Source organism: Pyrgilauda ruficollis, unplaced genomic scaffold, assembly GCF_017590135.1.
Source record: "Pyrgilauda ruficollis isolate IOZ18807 unplaced genomic scaffold, ASM1759013v1 scaffold5, whole genome shotgun sequence".
Classification (NCBI taxonomy): Eukaryota; Metazoa; Chordata; class Aves; order Passeriformes; family Passeridae; genus Pyrgilauda; species Pyrgilauda ruficollis.
This window is the reverse complement of record NW_024526599.1, coordinates 2353084-2373542: the sequence shown is the minus strand read 5'-3', so window position 1 is coordinate 2373542 and position 20459 is coordinate 2353084. Positions and strand designations below refer to the sequence as shown.

The 20459-nt window shown below is 46.2% G+C and overlaps 4 protein-coding genes across 11 annotated transcripts in view; 3 read left to right on the top strand and 1 right to left on the bottom strand.

Moving 5' to 3' along the window:
• Nucleotides 1–74: 74 nt before the first annotated feature.
• On the top strand, nucleotides 75–5015 carry POMK (protein O-mannose kinase). The gene is made up of 2 exons (XM_041479805.1): nucleotides 75–635; nucleotides 1138–5015. Exons 1-2 carry the CDS (start codon nucleotides 348–350, stop codon nucleotides 1909–1911), a joined length of 1062 nt encoding a protein of 353 aa, XP_041335739.1. The 5' UTR covers nucleotides 75–347; the 3' UTR covers nucleotides 1912–5015.
• An 83-nt stretch (nucleotides 5016–5098) lies between these two features.
• LOC121360191 (translation initiation factor IF-2-like) lies at nucleotides 5099–14377 on the bottom strand. Of its 3 annotated transcripts, none has more exons than XM_041479808.1 (3): nucleotides 13580–14377; nucleotides 11250–11382; nucleotides 5099–8237 (listed from the first exon to the last, which is right to left on the bottom strand). In XM_041479808.1, the coding sequence occupies exons 1-2, from the start codon at nucleotides 14134–14136 to the stop codon at nucleotides 11286–11288; spliced, it is 654 nt and encodes a 217-aa protein (XP_041335742.1). In that variant the 5' UTR covers nucleotides 14137–14377; the 3' UTR covers nucleotides 5099–8237; nucleotides 11250–11285. The 3 variants fall into 3 exon arrangements, with proteins under 3 accessions (XP_041335742.1, XP_041335741.1, XP_041335740.1); XM_041479807.1 differs by lacking the exon at nucleotides 5099–8237 and adding an exon at nucleotides 10903–11090; XM_041479806.1 differs by lacking the exon at nucleotides 5099–8237 and having other exon boundaries at nucleotides 10903–11382.
• On the top strand, nucleotides 9058–12971 carry SMIM19 (small integral membrane protein 19). 2 transcript variants are annotated; one of them, XM_041479810.1, is made up of 3 exons: nucleotides 9058–10671; nucleotides 10768–10892; nucleotides 11757–12043. In XM_041479810.1, exons 1-3 carry the CDS (start codon nucleotides 10499–10501, stop codon nucleotides 11795–11797), a joined length of 339 nt encoding a protein of 112 aa, XP_041335744.1. In that variant the 5' UTR covers nucleotides 9058–10498; the 3' UTR covers nucleotides 11798–12043. The 2 variants fall into 2 exon arrangements, with proteins under 2 accessions (XP_041335744.1, XP_041335743.1); XM_041479809.1 differs by lacking the exon at nucleotides 11757–12043 and adding an exon at nucleotides 12064–12971 and having other exon boundaries at nucleotides 10457–10671.
• SLC20A2 (solute carrier family 20 member 2) overlaps nucleotides 13616–20459 on the top strand; it is a 57096-nt gene continuing 50252 nt past the window's right edge. Inside the window, exon 1 of one of the 5 annotated variants that reach the window (XM_041479799.1) lies at nucleotides 13616–13679. The gene's annotated coding sequence lies outside the window, so the exon portion shown is untranslated. The remainder of the gene's footprint in view (nucleotides 13680–20459) is intronic. The other 4 variants (XM_041479801.1, XM_041479803.1, XR_005956175.1 and 1 more) reach the window with 4 other exon arrangements.

Here is a 20459-nt window from a genome sequence, read left to right as displayed (position 1 = left end):
AGGCGCGGGGGGAAGGAGCGGGGCGGGGCCGCCACCGCCCCGCGCCGCCGCGCTTCCCGGTGTTTTCCGGGGTCAGGCGTCCCTGCCCGCGCCGCCCGCAGCTCGGGCCCGCCTGCGCGGAACCGCGGGAGGATGCGCAGCGCGGCGAGCGTCGAGCTTGCGGCCGCCTTTGACACGTCCCGCTGCCACGCGTGGCCTCTCGTCGTAGGCTGCAGGCTCCGGAGCGCGGTGCCTGCGGGAAGGCTGGGCAGCCGGCACTGAAAAAGCTGTACAGGCGTTCGTCCCCGGGCTGGGAAGAGGGTCCTGCTTAGCCTCCGTCTTTCACGGAGGATGCGGAAGGCACGGCCATGGAAAAGAAACCGCATTTCGTTAGGAGGGAGTTTCTTCCCAGAGAGGTGCCATCCGTCTCGCTGGCGTTGCTGCTTGCGGCCGTCCTGCTCCTTAATGCCCTTCTCTACCTGTACCTCAACAAGTTTTCCAGCTCTCTGGGACGAGTCGAAACGGACTCTGGCCTCTGCCCTTTTGGGCATTTCAAATTTGGAGCGGTGAAGAACTGTTCCCCGTGGCTTTCCTGCGAGGCCATAAATAGGGAAGTCAGGAAACTCAAGTGTGTTGGTGAAGGTGCTGTGAAAAAGGTGAGTTTGGATTTTCTTTCTTCTCTCCTCTGGATAAAGAGCTTTCACAGTTTGCTGGCTCATTAATGCCAGCACTGCTGTTATGTTTCCCCTCTCAGCAGCTCAGCACTGTAGGCATCCGGGACCAAATGGCTACTGATAAGGCGAACACAACAGGTACGAGAGCATAACCTGGGCCAGCTCTCTGACACCAAACGACATCCAGCTACACAAGCAAAATCACAGAGTGGTACAATCATGGCAGAGTAAGACTGGCTATTTGCATGATAGAAAATAACTTATAATGTCCATTCCAAAGAAAACTTAGGAAATCGTGATATAACTGTGGCACCAGAAAGGGCTTGCTGTGACAGGTACACCACTCTACCTAAAGCTGACTGTGCCTGGTGACTGTAATTTGCAGTTGTGACTAACCAGTCACAGGAAGAGGTCAGCAGCAGCTGGTAGCCGTTCATTGAAGAAGGCTCTCCACGTGTCTTATGTGTTTCTTGTGTGTTCTCAGGTCTTCCTTTCTGAGTGGAAGGAAAAGAAAGTGGTCCTTTCACAGCTCACAAACTCAGAGCTGAAGGAGGACTTTCTCCATGGACTGAAGATGCTGAAAGCCCTTCAGAGCAAGCATGTTGTCCGGCTGCTGGGCTACTGTGAGCAGCAGTTCACAATCCTCACCGAGTACCATCCTCTTGGTTCACTGAGAGGCCTGAATGAAACTCTCCACATTCCCAAGTACAAGGGCATGAACACCTGGCATCGCAGGCTGATGCTTGCTATAGACTACGTGAGTGTCATTCGGTACCTGCACAGCAGCCCCCTGGGCACCTTAGTGATGTGTGACTCGAACGACCTGGACAAGGTTCTCTCCCAGTATCTCCTGACAAGTGACTTTCACGTTCTGGTGAATGATTTGGACGCTTTGCCTCTTGTGAACAGGAGTGCTGGCAGGCTGGTGAAGTGTGGTCACAGGGAGCTCCGGGGTGAGTTTGTAGCTCCTGAGCAGCGTTGGCCCTATGGAGAAGATGTGCCATTCGAAGATGACCTCATGCCTCCCTATGATGAGAAAACAGACATCTGGAAAATCCCAGATGTCTCTAATTTTTTCTTGGGCCATGTTGAAGGAAGTGACATTGTACGACTGCATCTGTTTGACATCCATGCAGCGTGTAAGAAGAAGGACCCGGCAGAACGGCCCTCTGCCCAAGAGGTCTTAGACACCTACAGGAAAGTTTTAACTCTGCTTATTCGGGAGGCAGCCATGCCTGGTACTAGAGAAATGTTATAGTGAATCACGAGGCAAACAACGTACTGATGTTTTAAGTTGATGTCCTTCCTATTTATGTAGCTTGCCTGATGGACAAAATCTCTGTCCCCAAAACTGAGAAGAAAAGAACAGCTGAACTTGTACCTCTTGATTAAAAGAAAAAAAATCCCCCCAATCCAAGAGCTGTGCACGCTTTCCATTGGCATGTTCAGTCTACCATTGGAAGACGAGAAGGGAGAGAAAGGAAGTTGTGTGGGTGCAGGGGAAATTTGTTCCTTAAGAAATGATCAATTTTCTTTTGCAACATTTACACAAAAAATATCTTAAAAATTAGAGAGAAACAGATAAAAAATATTGGTCTACCTTAACTTGGTGGAGACTGGAGAGCAGAGACCATGGCATGCCCCCCACAAGCTTTGTGCTGATTGCTGTGGCTTTGACCTATGTTGTATCCACAAAGCCCTCACCTACTTTTACACGTAGTAAAAGCAGTGGTCACTCAGAAAGGAGTACCCCATTTCACTTCAGGTTTTGGTGAGCCCCAGTGCCAGAGCTGCAGGGGCAGTCTCTCCCTGCTGGCTGGGGCACAGGTTGTTTTTGGAGCCATATGGCCATTGCTCTGTGGGCCCTGTACCTCACACCAGCAAGTGTGTGGCCACTTTTGGAAGCAAGAAAATAATGCAGATTCTGAAGAGTCTGCTTACAGACACAGGTTGTTGGTTTTCAAGCCTTTGTCCTGTGGTATTCCCAGATGGGCTCTTTAGAGCCATTCTTTAGAAATGAAGCTGTCAAATGCAAGTCTCTCGCTCCTCTGTAATCCACAGGAGTGCTGAACACTTTGGAAGAGAGCTGATGCACGCTCTTTTTTTCATTCACTTATCCTGGCTTAGTGTCTTCATGATTTGATGGCAAGGAGGATAACAAGGAACTGAAATAGAATGCGACTTCCACAGCAGTGAGCATTAAACATAAGCTTTGGAAAAGAAAATTCCTGTATTCAGAGCATACAACTCTATTGGGCCTGAATTCAAAGTCCACTAAGCATAGAGGAAGGCCACTAAAAAGTAGCCTTGTTTGGTGTGTTAGGAAAAAGCTCAAGGTAACCTACATGGATGTAACAGCCTGGTACCAACAGCTAGAGAGGAAGAACAATGATGCCTTAATCCAGCAGTGGGCTGTGTCTGGTGGGACTGGGATCCAGGATGTAGTTCTCTTGGTGAAAAAACAGGAATAATATGAATGAGAAACATGGAGTCCACCGTTGTCCACCTGAGGACTTTCTGTGCTGTGGACTACATCTTTGAAAGATCTAAGAGACAACTTCCATGTTGTGACCTGAGAGGTGATTTGTAAGCAGAGAAGTACACTGTCCTTTTTGCTCCTTTTTGAAGAGTTTGGTTCTGTTCTTGTCTGTGCTGCTATTCCTCTTCACATAAACCAGCCATGTTCTGACTGCATTGAGATCATGCAGTCATTTCATAATGTATAACATTCAAATCCTGGTATCAGAATTTTATTATAAATGGGAAAAATTTCCTGCAAATTAGTAAATTCATTCCTGATATCATACAATGCCACCAGGAGCCCTTTAAAAGCTGCTGATTATACCTTTCCTTTCCACCTGGGCAATCTGTTTTCTTAAATTAGACTTTTGCTATTTTTCACTTATCCATTACTTCCTTGCAGCTTTCCTACACAGATTGTCAGGAGACAAAGCTCAGAAATCAAGTTCTTCAAAAGAGAGCAATGATTGTGGATGCTTTGGGTTTGTTTTGGACTTTGACTCAAAACACCTAAAAGAAGCATGGGGAAAAGAAATGCTCTGTTTTAAATGCATCATCCAGCCCATGAACTCTTGACTTGTTATTATTAGGGTGAGAGTTCTACAGTTCCAGTATGAATACAGGATGTGCAGCAGTTGGAAAAGTCTATTGTTACAGCTCCTTGAAGCCAGGGATAAGGCTTTAAAGGGCCAAGAGTCAAATCTTCTGCATGTTTCCCCATGATAATTTGTTACCTTTTGTTAGCCATCATGTACACTTGAAAGGGAAATCATCATCTGATGGCTGTAAATAACCATTCTGTGAAGAGTTTTTAAGAGTGTAGCAAGGACAGACAAGAACCTGACAAGCATCTTGTGCTGGTCTCTCTTGGTTAAGACAAGCTTCTGCTGGGATTCTTGCCCTGTTGTGTACTGTTGAATCTTGTAAACAACCATAATAATTTCACAGAGGGAAAAAATGTGGGAAAATTCTGGTTTGGAATAATTATCTTGCCATGGAGATGATTCCCTGTTTCTGGATGAAATAGTTACAAATTTTTTTAAGAAAAGGTGTCTCCCTAAACATTCACCTGGAGCAGTGGCCTCTCCATGTCTCTTTCCCATTCCCTCTCCTTCAGCTTTTGTGTTGTCCAGCATTGTATTTCAGCAGGAATAAATCAGATTTGTTCTGAATACAACATTATGGAGCTGCAGTTTCTTTTTTGGGATGTTGTTTCTGTCTGTGAGGAAACACTAGATGGCAGCATGAAGGTCAGTTTAGAGTTAGTTATTAGCAGCTGCCTCTGAAGCCCAGACATAGGAAGAATCTGGCCTTGCAGCCAGTATTTTCCTGGCAAACTTCCCTTAAAGATAAACTCCTTAAAGATCTCATTTTGTTTGCCTTAGTGAGTCTGAAGGAACAAGACAGATAGATACAGAGGCTGACCTCTTAACCACACATGCCACCTCCCCTTTAACTTGCTCGTGGTCTTTGTGTACTTCACTGTCCGTTTCTATCTCAACCTGGTGAGACCAAAACCAAGTTTGCGTGTCACCTCCTTCCAGTCTTTCTGTAAAATCAGACATTTGTACACTATGCATCTTTCTATTCTTCCCTGCTAGCTCCTTCTGCAGTTTCAAGATTGCATGAATCCAGTCCTTCCCACATTTCCAGCTTCTTTTCCCTTAAAGGGAAAAGGCAAGGCATCACAGAGAGGGGAAAAAGAGGCAGGACAGCCCTACCTGCAGTATTCTCCCCTCTTTCCAATCCTATTTTCTGGGCATTTCAGTCTTTACCATCCGTCACAGCCTTTGATAAACATTCAAGGACTTTGCTGCCTCAGTACAAGCAGCTCTTGTCTGTCTAGTGGAAAACATCAAAAGATGAAGGGCAGGAAGAGGCCTGTTCACAGCTGGGAGCCTGCAAGTCCCCATCCAGCTCTAGACCAGTGGCCATGACCTCCCCTGCTAAGGCCATGGCCACAGTTCTGCCCTAACCTCAACAACAGCTGCTGGTTCTTATCTCAAGCTCAGATCAAGTGCCCCACATTCCCTGTCCTTTCCCACAAAAAGATGCTTCTCTGGGGATGGTCATTGCCATGTTTCTTATCGTATTACTGTTCTTCCATCCCAAAAAGCCAGTAAAATAAACTGCACAAAGATGCAGGTCACACAAGGAGAAATACAGTGACTGATGCTTATCTCCTTCAGAAAACTTCAGAGGAGTTCCCCAAACCACCCTAGGTAGGCAGAAATGATCCCAGTCATTCCAGGGCTTTTGTTTGCTGTCATTATCAAGATGAAGGCCCTGGGTCTGGCCCCTTTCCAAGGGTCAGGGCAACCCTTTTGCTGAGGTTAGTGTAACCACCTTACCCTTCTCTTTTGGGCAATGCCTCCTCTGCCATCCCTGCAGCAGTCCCACAGCATATGTCACCCACCGCCATCCACCCAGCTGCTAGACAAAGAATCAAAGCAGAAGCCCTCTCCCAGACTGAAGAAATAGCACCTGGCTCCCAGACTGAACTCTGCTGGGACACTGCTGTGCTAGCAGTGGAGGAGAGCAGGACACTGAGGGCATGCTAGCTGAGCCTGCTGACAGTCTGGCTGCAGGTGTCAGCTGTGTCAGGGGCCCCTACTGGTATGGTGCACTCTATCCTTGGCCCAATGCTGCTGCCATAACAAATTCCCAGTGAATTTCCCTCTAAAGTTTAGTTTTTACCTGGCAGGTTTGCACGGCAGGCTATAGAATGGAAACCGCCTCAGAGGTCTCTGTCTCAGAGCAGAGTCCCAGATTCAGTTCAAACCCACTGCTCCTTTCATTTTCTCCTCAGAGCCATCCAAAGAATAGCACTGTCAAGGTTATGCTGTTTTCCTTTCCAAACTGGCTGCTGGCTGCATGCTTCTGGGGGTTCAAGTCTGATGGAGCATTTCCCACTCTGTGAAATGGATTTCAGAATCCAGCCTGAAAGCATTCCTATAACACTAAATCCTCTAGGGGTGAGCAGCCTACATGGCAACTCGTTTGTATGTTTGACACCATCAGACGTGAAAAGTAGTGCATGAATGTCTGCACCAGCTGTTGTGTAGGTCTGGGTAAATATGGAGGAAATAAAATGGACACAATGTATTTAATTGAATATTTGATTTTTTTTTTTTTCTTTTTGAAGGATCCTTTGAAAAATCTATGTTACTCTGTATTTAATAGAGTGGTAACTTTTAAATGTATCAGATGTTGAGAACGCCGCACAAAGTTTTTGAAATTCTGTCACAAGCTCTAAAATAATATTTTCCTTTCCACATAACAAAACATCAGATCATTATCTTTGTGAAACAGAGGCAGTGTTGTTTGCCAGATATAATTTGTGAGCTATTTGGCAGAATATGCAACTGTAAACCGATTCTATCATTATGACTGTAACGTCTTACCAACAGTCAAGAGACCCTGGGAACAAGAAAAAAGTGGTTCTCAAGTTCTTCTAGCGTGATATAATGTGTATATTTGTAGAGTCCAACCAAATAAATTATATGCTACATGGTACTTTTAAAAAAGGAAAAGGATTTTGTGGTTTTATTTTAATTGAGGCACTGTATACTTGAGATGCCCACATGATTTCCAATAATTGTCAGTCTCTGTTCAGAAGTCTATAATCCAGTATTTATCAGGATTAAATGGTGAATATATTTACATTACAATGATATTTGTGTATCAGCATTTTTTGATGCTGTTTAGCTCTGGGTAACTCAAAATGCATTAAAAATATGTACTAATATATAGACACACATACACATTCTTTGGCCATAATTTTTAAAAGACCAAGCTTACTGTTCCAGCATTCACAATCTGGATATGCAGTAACCAGATTTTCAAAACTGATAACATTCAGTAGCTCTCAGTCACATTTCTAGTAGTTGCTGGATGCTAATGACTTTTGGAAAGTGAATTCTTTCCCTGTAGAGCTGGAAGACCCTTTTCAGCAATTCTCTTGATAAATCTATGAGACTGAAGTGAGTACTTTTATCAAGTACGCTCTGGATTTCTTTGTGGAATGAACAAAGTCTCTGTGAAAGCTGGGATTTTTAAGTGTTTTTCTCCCTAAGAGCTCATTTCTGGTATGGAGGGAGAGTGGGCTGTTGTGTCTAACTCAAACTAAAACCCCCCAAGCTTATTTGCCTGTAATGTTGAAAATCTAGCCACTAAGCTTGGGTCTCCATGAACTATGTTTAGCTTATGCCAGTGCCATATATTATTATTACATATGATTAGTTTGGTGCCTACGGGCTTTGGTCATGGGCCAGGATCCTATAGGTCAGATGCTATAAAGGCACAGCACAAAATGACAGTCCTTTCCCTACATGCAGATTTTGTACAAGAAAATATAAAACAACTTCTGTCCTCGTGCATGAACAGCATGCACAAGTATTGGTCATCCCATCCTACCTCATCCAAGCCACAAATAAATATGCTACCTAACCTACATGGACAGGTAACACAATTTCTGATACAAAATTGCAACTGTGCTCTTCTGAACATGCTTTAGGAACCCAAGATTGAAACAAAAGCCCAAGCTCTAAAAGGAAATTACTGTGTATCAGACAAGCTAACCTGTAGGCTTAGGAGTCAGCCAGCTTTGCTGTTTGGGCCAGATTCTTCAAGGAAGTCATGCAGAAGACCTGCACCCCCAGAACTCCTATTTCTAGAGTCAGACAGGGGGAAGGTCACCCTTTTCCTCAGGTTTGCAAGGCTGTCACACTCAGGGCAGCACCAGCTGCTGTGCTCCTCAATCTAACTGTGTCCTATCCACTGATTCACATTACTGAATTCAGAGGAAGCAGAAAATCTGTCTCTGCCTGCCTTGTAGGTTGGGGGCAGGTGGGAAATCAAAGTCTGAAACCAAGCATTTCATTAAATCAAATGAACAGGGCAATGCTGAGTGAGGCAATCTGTTTCTGTGTGCTGGAGGCTGCAGAGAAAATGCCAGGACCGGAGCTCATGCTTTGTGGATGCAGGCCTTGGCTTCCTCTGCATGGGAGGCTGCAGGCAGAGTCCTGGGACGTCCCAGTTCCTTCCTGGCTTGTCCAGAGCGAGCTGCAGGGTTAATACAAAAAGTGCCTTTAGTTATAGCTTAAATACAGCTTCTCTCCTCCCCATCTGAGAGAGCCTGATCTCAGCTGAGGTCTAGAGACAGTAATGCAATATAAAGAGCACCAAAGTTACTTACATTTGTTCTTCCCACTTTTCTTCAAAGATGTGTGATGCTTTCTTGTCAGGCTTGTTAGCAGGAAAGTTCAACATAATAAAAAAGCAAACAAAAAGCCTCAACTTCACAAGAAACTGCTTAAAATCCCTCTGAAACCATGCTTAATTAAATGTCTTTTGTCGTGTTGCATAAGTGACTTTTTTTTTAAATCTCTCTTAGTGGTTTCCACAGTTCTGTGCATGGGTGCCATCCCAATTTAATGACCTAGAATTATGTATAATTGTTATTCTATCCTTCTTTCCCACACCATGTGGGGCAAGGAACTTTTCTCATTACACCAGTGCCTTAGGTTGGTTTTTTTTAATTTTTTTTTTTATATTGTCATTTTCACTCATATTCTTTTATGTTCTGATCTAAGGCCTCTTAAAATGAATCTGTTCCATACCATGGAAAGAGAAAGACTTGGAACATCTCACAGTGAGAACACAGCTCCCCAAAGGATAGAGTTTCCTCAGGCTGATTAGACATCTGCAAAGCAAGTGCCATCCAAATGAGGTGTCTAGACTCCTTGCACTCCGTAAGGGATCAGAGCATCTCCCGGGCACAGGAGGCATGATTCCGAATGTTTGACACAGGTTAGATAAATCACACCCTGAAAATACTTAGGGTTTTCTACCTTTATTGTCTTATAAAGGGTGAAGATGGATAACCATAACACAAGCATATACCCCAAATACCTGCTGAGCAGAGGGACATGGACCATGTCATTGATCAATTGTAACAGTTCTAGTACCTGAAGGAAGCTATGGTAAAAGGAAGTATCAGGGGCAGAGGTGGACAGAAAGAAGCAGAAGGCCCTAGGGAAAAGCACACCTAACCTCTCATGTAGCTCAAATATTCCACATCAGGCATTAGAGGAAAAGTTTGTGTGCGTGTGAGTGTTAGAACAGCCCAGTTCGCAGTTTACTCAGTAAGCAGTTCAGAAAACTTTTCAAGGTTCTGAGCTGAAACACTTGCTCTGCCAAAGCATAATCCTAGAATTGTGCTTTTTGGCAACAGCAGCATATGGACCATCAATTAAACTATGTTATTGCAGCACCTGAATATCCAGCAACTCCCATTTTGGTACCAAAAAAGAAAAAAAAAAGGCGCTAAGTCTTTCAGAAAGTGCTCTTTCAATTTTGACAAATTTAAACTGTCACATTTAGTTCCTATGTGAAAAGCGAGAGCTCACGACAATCTGAACCTATTATTTTTTTTTGACACCACGCGCTGCAGAGCTGCATTCCACATAATTCCACTGCTGCTGCACAAGCACCAGCCCAACCCAATGACTCCTCGCCTGCCAGGCTCCTAGGGCTGCTGAATCCAGACTTCTCCTGGCCCCACACCCAGCTGTGCCCTTCCCTTGGACGCTGGCACAGCAAAACCAAAGGATTTGTTGTATCTCCAGTGCCCCTGGGAGAGCCGTGGTGCCCTCTGCACGTCCTCTCCCCAAGGGTCTGGTAGCTGGAGATGTGGGATGAAAGAAAAGAATAAAAGTGGGTAAAGGCACCCCAGGGCCTCAGGGACAGTCCAGAAAAATTGGATTTGCTACCCAGTGTGTAACAAGCCAGTAATTACACACCTGGAAGAGACATTGCTCATTCTCTCTACAGCTCCCTGAGAGCAGCTTGTAACCAGGTGAGGCTCGGCCTCTTCTCCATGACAAGTGACAGGACGTGGTCTTAACTCGCGCAGCATAGGTTTAGGTTGGACATTAGGAGGAATTTCTTCACAGAAAGGGTGATTTGCCACCGGAACGGGCTGCCCAGGGGGGCGGTGGAGTCCGCGTCCCCGAGGTGTTTAAGGAGAGGCTGCGTGTGGCACCCGGTGCCAGTCCGGTTGACAAGGTGGTGTTCGGTCACAGGCTGCACTCGATGGTCTCAGAGCTCTTTTCCAACCGCACTGATTCCGATTCTATGATTTATTTCAGAGTTGCACAAGCCTAGGCGCTGGCTGGCAGCGGCATTCATGTTCCCCGGCACGGTTTATTGTCAGCACTAGTTAGGACTCCCGGCGCCCCTCGGAGCCCCCCCGCCATGGCGCCCGGCACCGCCCTGACGTCACTTCCCGGGCCGCGGGGCCGCCCCTGCCGGCCGCGCTCCCCATGGCGGCGGCGGTGGCGGCGGCTGGCGGGGCGGGCGGCGGCGGCGGCGCCTCGGCGGCGCTGGGCGACGGCGGCGCCATCGACTACTCGGTGCACGAGGCGTGGAACGAGGCCACCAACGTGTACCTGCTGGTGGTGCTGGCCAGCCTCGCCCTGCTCGTCTACGCGCGGCGGTGAGAGGGGGGCGGGGCGGGGCGGGGCGGGGGCTCCCGCGGGGCCCTCACGCCGGGGGGCGACCGCTCTCACCGGCGTGCCCCCTCCGCTCGCAGGAACAAGAGGAGGATCATGCGCATCTTCACCCTGCCCCCGGCCGCCGAGACGCCGCCCGAGCCCAACTTCTACGACAGCATGAAGAAGATCCGCCTGCGGCAGCAGCTGGAGATGTACTCCATCGGTAAGTCGGAGGGAAACGGGGATCCCCCGGGCCTGCGGGCTGCTGGGGGCCGTTCCTGAAGGGGCGGCCTGGCGCCTTGCGCGGCGGGAACGCCCCCGGTGCTGTGGCACCCCCTGAGGAGCGGGGGCTCGGCAGCTGCGGGGCCGCAGGACTGCTGCGGGAGGAAGTGCGCAGCGAGGGAGCGGCCGTGCAATTATCCTAAAGCAAGTGCCAAAATGAACCCCATGTTACGCGTTGAAAGAGCTAGGAAGGTCTGGATGTTGTGAAAACGTGGACGGATTTGTGAAAGTTGAGAGGACTGTGGAATCACGATAAGACAGCCACATAAATTGAAAATAGATTAGAATTTTACTGTACCAGCAAGTGTTGCTGCTCCAATCTCAATGCTGAGGGTCAGGATGGAGGCAGGAAAGAGCCCCATGTCTGTGATATTCCAGTGGTCCTATTCAGAGAAACACAACCTTGCTTCACATCTGCCCTACATGCATGCCTAGAGGAAATACAGAAAAAAAAAAACCCTTAGTGATCTGAAACCACTTTTAAATGCAAAGACTTTATGTAAGGATTCTTACGCTAGGCCATTGCATTCTGTAGGAACAAAATTGGATGTTCTTCCTAGAGTGGAATGCCTGCTGGCATTTGCTGATGGTGTTTGTACCACTGCACACAACTCTTTGATCTCCCTTTGCCTTGCTAACCAGAGTAGTTTTGAAGTCAATGTACTTGTTAGCTTGTGGCTTATATATTGTGGAGGAGATGAGAAATGTGGACATCAGCCTTGTGACTGTTGAGCCATTCAGGTCATCGGTAATAAAACTTCTGAAGCGTAACCTTTAATCTTGATTATTTTTATTTTAATAAAAGGACCTGAACGGAATAATAGTTCTCTGCCATTGATTCACTGACATTTTGTTATGACTCTGCTGTTCAGCATATATACGGCCATACACTAATGGTGAAGTTCTACATGGTGACTGAAACTTCCCCTTGTGAGGCTGAAATTAAGTTCTCTGATGCTTCATCTGTTTCTTGATTGTTGTCATAGTTACATTAATATATATAAACATGTATGTGTACATATATACATGTATGTAATAAATAATATAGTGATAGCAATAATAATATAAAATAAATTGTATAATCGGTGTTGATTGGTGTTTCTTTTTTTCAGCAAGGAAGTATGAACAGCAGCAGCAGCAGCCACCAAAACAGACTGAAAGCGTACAGCTCTCAGTGGAATGAAGCCCACAGTTCTGTAGGAACTCAGGACATACATCCAGTGCTGATTTTAAGAGTCAATGTGGAGCTATTTTCAGTGCTTTTTAATTGACACACAGCTGAAGGCAAGGGGGAAACGGAGGGGACTGTCCCTAAAAGTTTGTTCTTAGCAGCTTTTCTCTGAGCCCTCGTGAGGTAAAGCAAGTGCCCGCTGGAACATTCAGCATGAAAGTACCCAGCACAGGGCAAACCTGCTCAGAGGAACCTGAGGGTAGGGAAGTGCAGTCTTAGCAATGTCTGAAATTATTTCTCTCTGCTAGCACCTTGGAAATCAGCTCCTACCTTCTCTGGCAACAGCACCCTGGAGAAAGCGAGGCAGTACCTGTCTGCCTGGAAAGCCTTGTGTTCCTTGATGATGAGTTGTTGAATTTGCTGAATACAGTCACTAAGTGTGAATGAAGGCACTGTGGCTGTACTGCCTGGTGAAGGTGAAGCTTTGAGAGCCCAGAGTGTCACTGGTGGTAGTGCAGAAAATTCTGCTCTCTGTTTATCTGGAGTTGTGTATGCAATACTGTGAACCTTTCCTGGCGAAACTTTGAGAAGTACACAGTGAACTGCATGTCTAGAAGACACTTAAAGCCACTACTCTAATGTTAATAGCAAAGGTGGTTAGCTCAATTTAGCCAAATTACTGTAAAGAATGGGTCTGTCTGTAAAAATCGATATAAGCAGGTCGTAGCTTGTCCAGGAGAGACTTCACACTGCAGTTACTTTTTCTTTCTAGGTAAATCTCAAAATCAGTTAATTGAAAGGATTCTGCAGAAATGACTTTTTAATAAAAGCATCTAATCATGAAAACTATTTGAAGACGTATCATGCTGTAATTCCTAAGGTTACACAACTTGAGTTGGCCGAGTGATGAACAACCAGCACAGTGCTGGGAGTTTATGTCCAGAGGTTTTCACCTGTTCTGCACTGAAATCTATTAAGTCTTGGAGCAGTGGTGAGCACCACTGCGGTTACATTTGGATATTAAGAAACTTGGCTTTGAGCACCAAATGTTACTATATTGAAATGATCTGTACCTCAGTGTCTGTAGGGACTGTAAATCGTGACCTGGGCCGAACTGACAGTGGCAGAAGGCTCCGTGGGTTTGCCCCATGGAAAGGCTCCTTTGGGTGAAGGGTGGCCCCCTGTGACAGCTTCCACGCTGTAAGGAACCGTGGAAACCAGCGGGCTCACTCCGCGGGGCCGAGGGCAGGGCGCGGAGCCCCGGTGCCGCCGGTGCCGAGTCCTTCCCACGTTACTCTGCCCGTGTGATGACCCCGCTCGGCAGCGCGTCCCCGTCACTCGCGGGGTTTACGAGGCATTGAGATCCACGCCCGGCAGAGCTCCCCAGGCGCGGGGAAACCCCCGGACCGCATCCCCCTCCACCTCCCGGAAACGGCGCCGTTTCCCCTTCGCCCGACCTCACTTCCTCCCGCGCTTCCGTCTCCGGGACGCGCCGGCTCCCGCTGCTGCTGCCGCCGCCGCCGCTGCTGGCCGGAGGCCGGAGGCGCCCGCCGGGCGGTGAGTGGGGCCGCGCCGCCCGAGCCCCGCCGCCCCCCGCGCCCCGTCCGCGCCGAGGGGAGGGGATGGGGCACCTCGCCGGGGGCCGTGGCGAGGCGGGAAGGGGCCGCCCGAGGAGAAAGCACGGTCGGGGGCGGGGAAGGGGTGTCCGGGTCCGGCTCCATTCCCGCGGGAGGGCTTCGTGCCGCCGCCGGGCCGACACGGCCGTCCTCCGCGGGAGCGCTCCGCTCCGTCCTCCGCGGGAGCGCTCCCCGCGTGTCCCGTGCCCGGGTTCGTCCCGCGGGCGCCGCAGCGGGGGCTCGTCCCGGCACGGGGGCTCGTGGCTGTCCGGGCAGCTGAGCCCTCCCTTCTTCCCACCGGCCCTGCCCACCCGGGCGGGCGGGCAGGGAGCGGAGCCTTTCCAATGGCGCATCTCCGCCGGCGCCGCTGCCGCCCGGTGCGGCTCCGCTCGCTTCATTGTAGCAGCGTGGCGGAGAATGAGCCCGCGCCCTGCCGCTCACCCAGCACAGCCGTCTTTCGGGCTGCAGACAATCATTTCACGGTTTGCCTCTCAGCTCAGCTGAAAGCACCGTGAAGGGCTTAGAAATCTGGAGCGGCTTCGTTTGTATTCACGGACCTAGGGCGGTGGCAGGAGCATCTCAAATTTACTTTTTCTGTCCAGAACAAAAAGCTTTTAAGGAGAAGCAGCAAAAGCAAAAGGTATTCTAGGGCCCGTGCCTTTTGTATGTGCTAGGGTGTTCGAAGTATGCTGCTTGAGCCATGAGAGAAGGAGAGGTCGTGATTTGTTTTCCTGGCAAGTGCAGCCACGGGAGTTCTGTCCCAGTGAAACTATACTCTCTTCTGCAGGGGGGTTTATGTTTTCAGCTGTACAGTACAAGCATGTGTTAGGACAGAAGGTGTAGTCAGCTTTTGAAATTTTACCTCAAATATCTGCACTGGTTTTTACCTGTTAATTCATGATTCTAAAGCAAAGAATAGAAGGCGGATAAGGTAGAGAGACAATAGAATTTTTTTTTTTTGCATCCATTTTTAGTAGTCAGGCTTATAGGCATGCACGGGAGCAAATTCTCAAACTCTCATGGAACTTAGTTAATGCAGAACTTTGGATGTGTTGGATGGGGAAAGTTTATGACCTAACAAAAACTGGGCCAAAGTTATCTTCAGTTACATTTATTTTTGAGAATGCTGTTCAGAGGGAACTGTTTCTAGCTTACCCAATACTGTTGAAAAAGCTATTATGATGTGTAGATTTAGTGGTGTCTGATCACATGAAGCATGTGAGGGAAGGCTTTCTAAGAGTTAAAACTTTACCTCTGTAAAGATACTGCAGAAAGTCATTCACAAGTTGCTCTCAATTATAACTCCAAAGTTTTTGAGAATCTGACCGCTCTGTTGTTTCCATGTGAGCTGCTGAATGTCAGATCTTTGTAAACGCAGTCTTCAGATGGCATTACAACCATGCCTCTATAATCTTATGTGAAAACTATAATCTTTGTTAAGTGGTGGAAAAGTCATCTCTCTCCTGTAACCCAGAATGTGGCTGGCTAGGTTTTTTACTCAGCACTGTGCAGAAGATCAAAGGTTTTTTGATAGAGCTGTATAAATTCTGTAACAAGGCTCAAGAGGTTCTTAAATATTAAAGCTATGAGTATGTCTGTGTTTAAAGAAGACATTGTAAACTCTGAGGGCCTTGTAGTGAAAATATCCTGCCCTGTGCCACGAGCATTTTGAGTTTCAGTCCAGTGTTACTTGCCCGGATAGTGTGAACTGGTATGTGCAAGCCGAGCCCAGATGAGAACGTGTCCTGCAGCAGCTGCCATGATGCCTTATAGCCAGCCACAGGATTTAGGAATTTCAGCAGAGTGATGCTCAAGCGGTCCTAAACTTGCTCTCAAACTTTCCGTCCAAAACTGCCTGACCCATTGAGAGGACCCGTAGAGGAAGCCTTTGCTGTACCACTTGTACTGATGATGCTGGTAGAAGCTCTGAGAATGGGGAGAAGATCCCAGTGCTTTTGTCTGAGGACAGTTTGCAGGGAAGCTTCTTCAGTGCAATGCACAATTATTAATTGTGAATATTCTAACCAGTGATGAATCTTTCTGTAATTTATGTTTTGCATATATGATTAAGCAGCATTGGCCAAAAGCCTGGTGACAGCACAGGGCTCTGGAATGTTTCCCTGTTGCCTGGGCAGTTTATTCATGTTAGCTTACTTCCGTGAGCTTTAATCGCTCCTTTTAAAGTCCTCCTGAACTCAGGAGTGCCAATGCTATTGAGCAAGCTGAAATTATACACGCTGCAGGAAGAAAGGTGGGGATGTTGCAACTTAACATCTCTTTTGGAGGAATTGAAAAGATTTTGTCCCAGCCCTAATTTCTGCACTAAAGAAATTGAAAATTGTCATTGCATGCCTTCTTCAACAGGGAAGCAGCATGCTGTTAGAAAATGTGTTATTAAATCCATGATGTCTTTGGCCTGCTATGCCTAAAGAGAAACAGCAATTGGAGGAGGCTTGCTGACAAAGTGGAGTCTTCAGTCATGGTTGCTTATGCTCCAGATCAGAGGTAGTGATCAAAAGGCGTTCCCTTTCCCCTCCAAACCCTTAAACTGTGTTTTAGTCATGGTGAGGAACCTGGGTGTTGTTTATTAACGTAGTCACGCAAACAAAAGGCAGCACTCGGTCTTGTCCTTGAGACAGAGGTGCTGCTGAAGAGCAGAAGGTTTCAGTGCCTCAGGCCCTCGAGAATGGAGGTAAGATTCTTCACTTTGCAGCCCCATGTCTGTTGTGGCATAAGAGTTAAGGGCTCTGATGCAGTTTTTTGTAGTCTAACAAGCTCCACCAGAAGCTGGCATCGCCTGGGTGGAGGGGCCTCCCTGCTGGCTGGGGAGAGATACAGAGGATGACCAGAGGCACTGACTGCTGGCAGACCAGCCCAGAGCCAGCGCAAATGTCTCATGAGAAATCTGACATCAGGGAGTGGAAACCGGTGCTGCTTCTTCTGTAACAGAAGGCAAGAAGAGAGGGAAAAAAAAAAGACACAACTACTGTTAGGAGCAAAAGGCTTATGATTTTTTTAGGCAGAAAAATCCTGCCTTAATTATTTTTTTCCTCAAGTTTCTGATAAAAAATGGCTGATAAAACTTTGCAGTGCTCAGCTGTCTTTGTGAAATCTGTGTTTGCATTGAAAAGATTAAGAACCTTTTTAAGAATGAAGGTGCTTTGCCTTATTTTTGAAAGGCATGTCTAAGCTTTGGGTGTTACTTTAATAAAAATAATTCCTGATCTTTTTATGGAATATCTAAACTCTGGGCGTTACTTTAATAAAAATAACTTCAAACTCCAAGATTAACAGAGTTGCTAAAAGGAATTAGTTCTCAATATGAAAAACAATAAACTAACTTTGGAATTTCTGAACCAAGCCCTCAAAGGCAATTTGTGGCAAAACTCCAGGAAAAAAAAAAAATCTCATTTTTATAAAATAGCTGTATATCTTCTTTCTCAATTACATCTAGGCACTGCTTTGAAAAGTGATTCTCTCCTTGCAGATGCCGAGAAATGAGGTGTTTTAAAAGAATTTGGTTTAATTTTAATCTAGCAATAAAATGAATTAATCTTGACAAGGGGCTGTTCAAATTTGGTGTTGACTGAAACTGCAGTCCAAGAAAATACTTTACATTTGCGTATCTGAAGAAGAACTTAGATCCCGAGTCTGTGAAGGAGTAGTCCCTTCAGTTTCTGCCAGGCTGTCAGACTTGCTGGAGCTGGTTTTGGACATCCATGATGTATAAAATGCACATGTGGATCTATAGCTGGGAAAGACCATGGTTTTGATAATAGCAACATTTGTCATTTTCGTAATGGAGTAGAACAGGTATTTTGAAAAGACTCAGCCAACAGGAGGGCTGTATTACTTTCCAAAATATCCTCTGGATCATCTTGGAAACATGGTTTGTAATGTGCTCTTGACTGGCAGCGAAGGGTGCGAGGCGTGAATTCCTGAGCAGGGAAGATGTATGTGGGTTGTGCAATGGGAGACTCCATGTGATGTCGTTATTTATGGCACTTCTCTCAGATGTCTTTCTGGGTCTCAAACAGCTGCTGTGAACTTTACCCAGCACTGAGCACTGGGTATGTTTGAGTGACTATTTTGCTGTTGCTTGGATCATGGTGATAAGCAGTACAGAGCCAGGTTCTGTAACTGGTTGAAAGACCAGAGCAGAACTTGTACTGGTTGATGAAAACCTTGCAGAGGGGAAAAAAATAAGATTATCATCTTCCATAGCTTTGGTTGGTGGACATCAGGGAGTGGTAGTTGGAGGAGCCCATTTCTTTCTGCTGTGATAGGGAAGGAAGGGTGGACTGACAGAAGAGGAAGAGTTGCTTTTTCTTTTAGGGGAAAGGTCGGAAGGATAGAGGCAAAGGTGCAGTTTTTTCACTCTTACCTCTTTTCTTCATGACTGTTTTGTTAAATGCAGCAACCATTGTTTGCAATAACTTTTCCTCGCTTTAGTAAAGAGCTGTGGGTTGTCATGGGTTTTGATACGTGGCAGTGCTGTTGTTAAACAGATCCAAATCTACAGTCAGATAAGGCTCGGAATAATTGATGTTTTTAGCTCAGCTAAATAACTGAGCTCACATGATCTGTAAGTGGCCAGCAGGTTTTTTCTTAGGCAGAGTATGTACTGCTTGTATTGTACATTTATCTAAAGCTAATTTTATCACAACAGATTGAGAATTCTAGCAACCAAAAATACCTGAGTTGAGTCTGTTAAAAAAGCCTCCTTACCCAAAGTCTGCTTCTGTGTGTGACCACCAGAAAATACCACTTCTTTTTGACTTCATAGTCAGTAATGACCCCGAAGTGGTGAAAGCGTTGCACTCTGTGCCTCTGAGATTACTTTTGCCACTGCAGATGGGAGAATTGTTCTGTATCATTATTGTCTTCCCTTTCAACCTCAGCACATTCTGGAATGCCAAAGGCAAACCACTCACTGGCTGATCCGAGGTCCTGGCGGTACTGGTATGGCAGTGCTCTGAACCTTGTGGCTTGGACCACTCTTTCAGCATTGCCCAAGAGCTTTTTACATGTACCCAGCTCAGTATATTATCTTTACACATGTGAGACAGAGGAACAGGAAAGCATTTATGGCCTCTTGGAAAGAAAGTGTCAAGATCCTTGCTCTGAAACAGAGTTTCTAAGAGCTCTGTAACTATTAAACAGCACAGAGAGGTTCTTGAGAAATATGAGAAAGGACAATTTTACTGCCAGTATGAGACCTGTCACTTTATTGACTAATCAGTCTCTCATACTCAAATAGAGAAAAAAAATTGCATGTGTTTGGATTATTTAATGAGGTAACTGTTGACAAAGTGGGGCCTTTTACTCGTTCTGTTAGTGCTGTTTTGATCATTCAAGAACTTCAATTGTTTCTGAACCATAAGCTGGAACAAGCTTTTTCTCTCACCCTCTTGCTTGCCTGGAGGTTGTTCTGAAGAGAGATGAAATGGTGTAATTTTCATTTTGGTTGAGGCAAAGAAGTATTCTCTTACCATAACTCACCAGTTCCAAGCCCATAATCATAACATTTGTGGTAAAACAATGATGACTCTGTGGTATTTCTCACAGATGCTATAAAAACTCTGTCATCTTCTTGGGAGGCCATCTTCCCATGAGATACCAGCCTTTCTCTCACTCTTTCTTTCCTGAAGACTTTCAGACTGAGAACCTGTGGCCTGGAGTCCAAAGTTTTAGCTTCAAAGGCTTGGAGAAGAAAATGCAGCCCAAGTAATGACTGAAAGCAGGTCTCTGTTTCAGGGAGACAAAAGGATCCAGAACATCAAGTGTGCTTTAAGAGTCTTCCTTTCTTGTCTGCTGCTTGCATATGTATTTTTTTTTTTTCCCCCACCAAGCTTTTGTTGAATGAAGGTGTGGCTTTATACCTTGATGTATATATTGTGTGAGCAGAAATAGCAGAGAGCACTGGAGCTTTAATAAGTTATTGGCACAATAATCATGATGAATGTGCCATGAGCTCATCCATAAGGAGCAAAAGTAGCAACACAGGCTAAAATTATTGCACAGGGCAACCTGCAGCCCACAAGAACATCAGCCAAAAGGAAAATTGGATTTGTGTTGCCTGGTTATACCCTGTTGTTCTTTATTCAGGTATGGAGATGAGAGGGCAGTTCTTTGCTCAGAGAAGTTCCTGTACAGCCCTCTGTTCTAAGTAAATTTATCAGAATCTTGAAGTGGGGGTTCAAAGTGCACAACATGGAGCAAAACATCTTGCTTATAAGGGTGGCATCCCTAGAGTGGAAAAAATCATGAAAGTGAGCTTGCAAGATTCAGAAGAAGGTAGGGCCTGCTGAAATCTTGGTGCAACTGCCCAGTTTCCTGCAGATCCCAGAAGTGTAGCTTAATTGTTGCTAGATATCTGACAGAAGTTGCTCAGTAGTTTCCTTAAAGATCCTTAGATTGTGTCCTGTCACAGGGCATAGTGTGCCATGGAAATTTATGGTGCAAGGCAGGCTGGAGCTCTTGGAAGGGGAACAGAGGTGGTTAATGGTTATGCTAGTTCCCATAGTGCAAGAACAAAGGGATATTTAAATGACATTAGGCATAAATCCACCACACAATATTACCGAGAGCAAAAGTTTAGTCGGATTCCAAGCAGACTTGGGCATTTATATGTATAATGACAATGTCCAGAGTTGCTGTAAATAGGATTAAAAATAAATTAAGCACATAAACCTTCATGCTTATTAATGAGGTCAGGAAG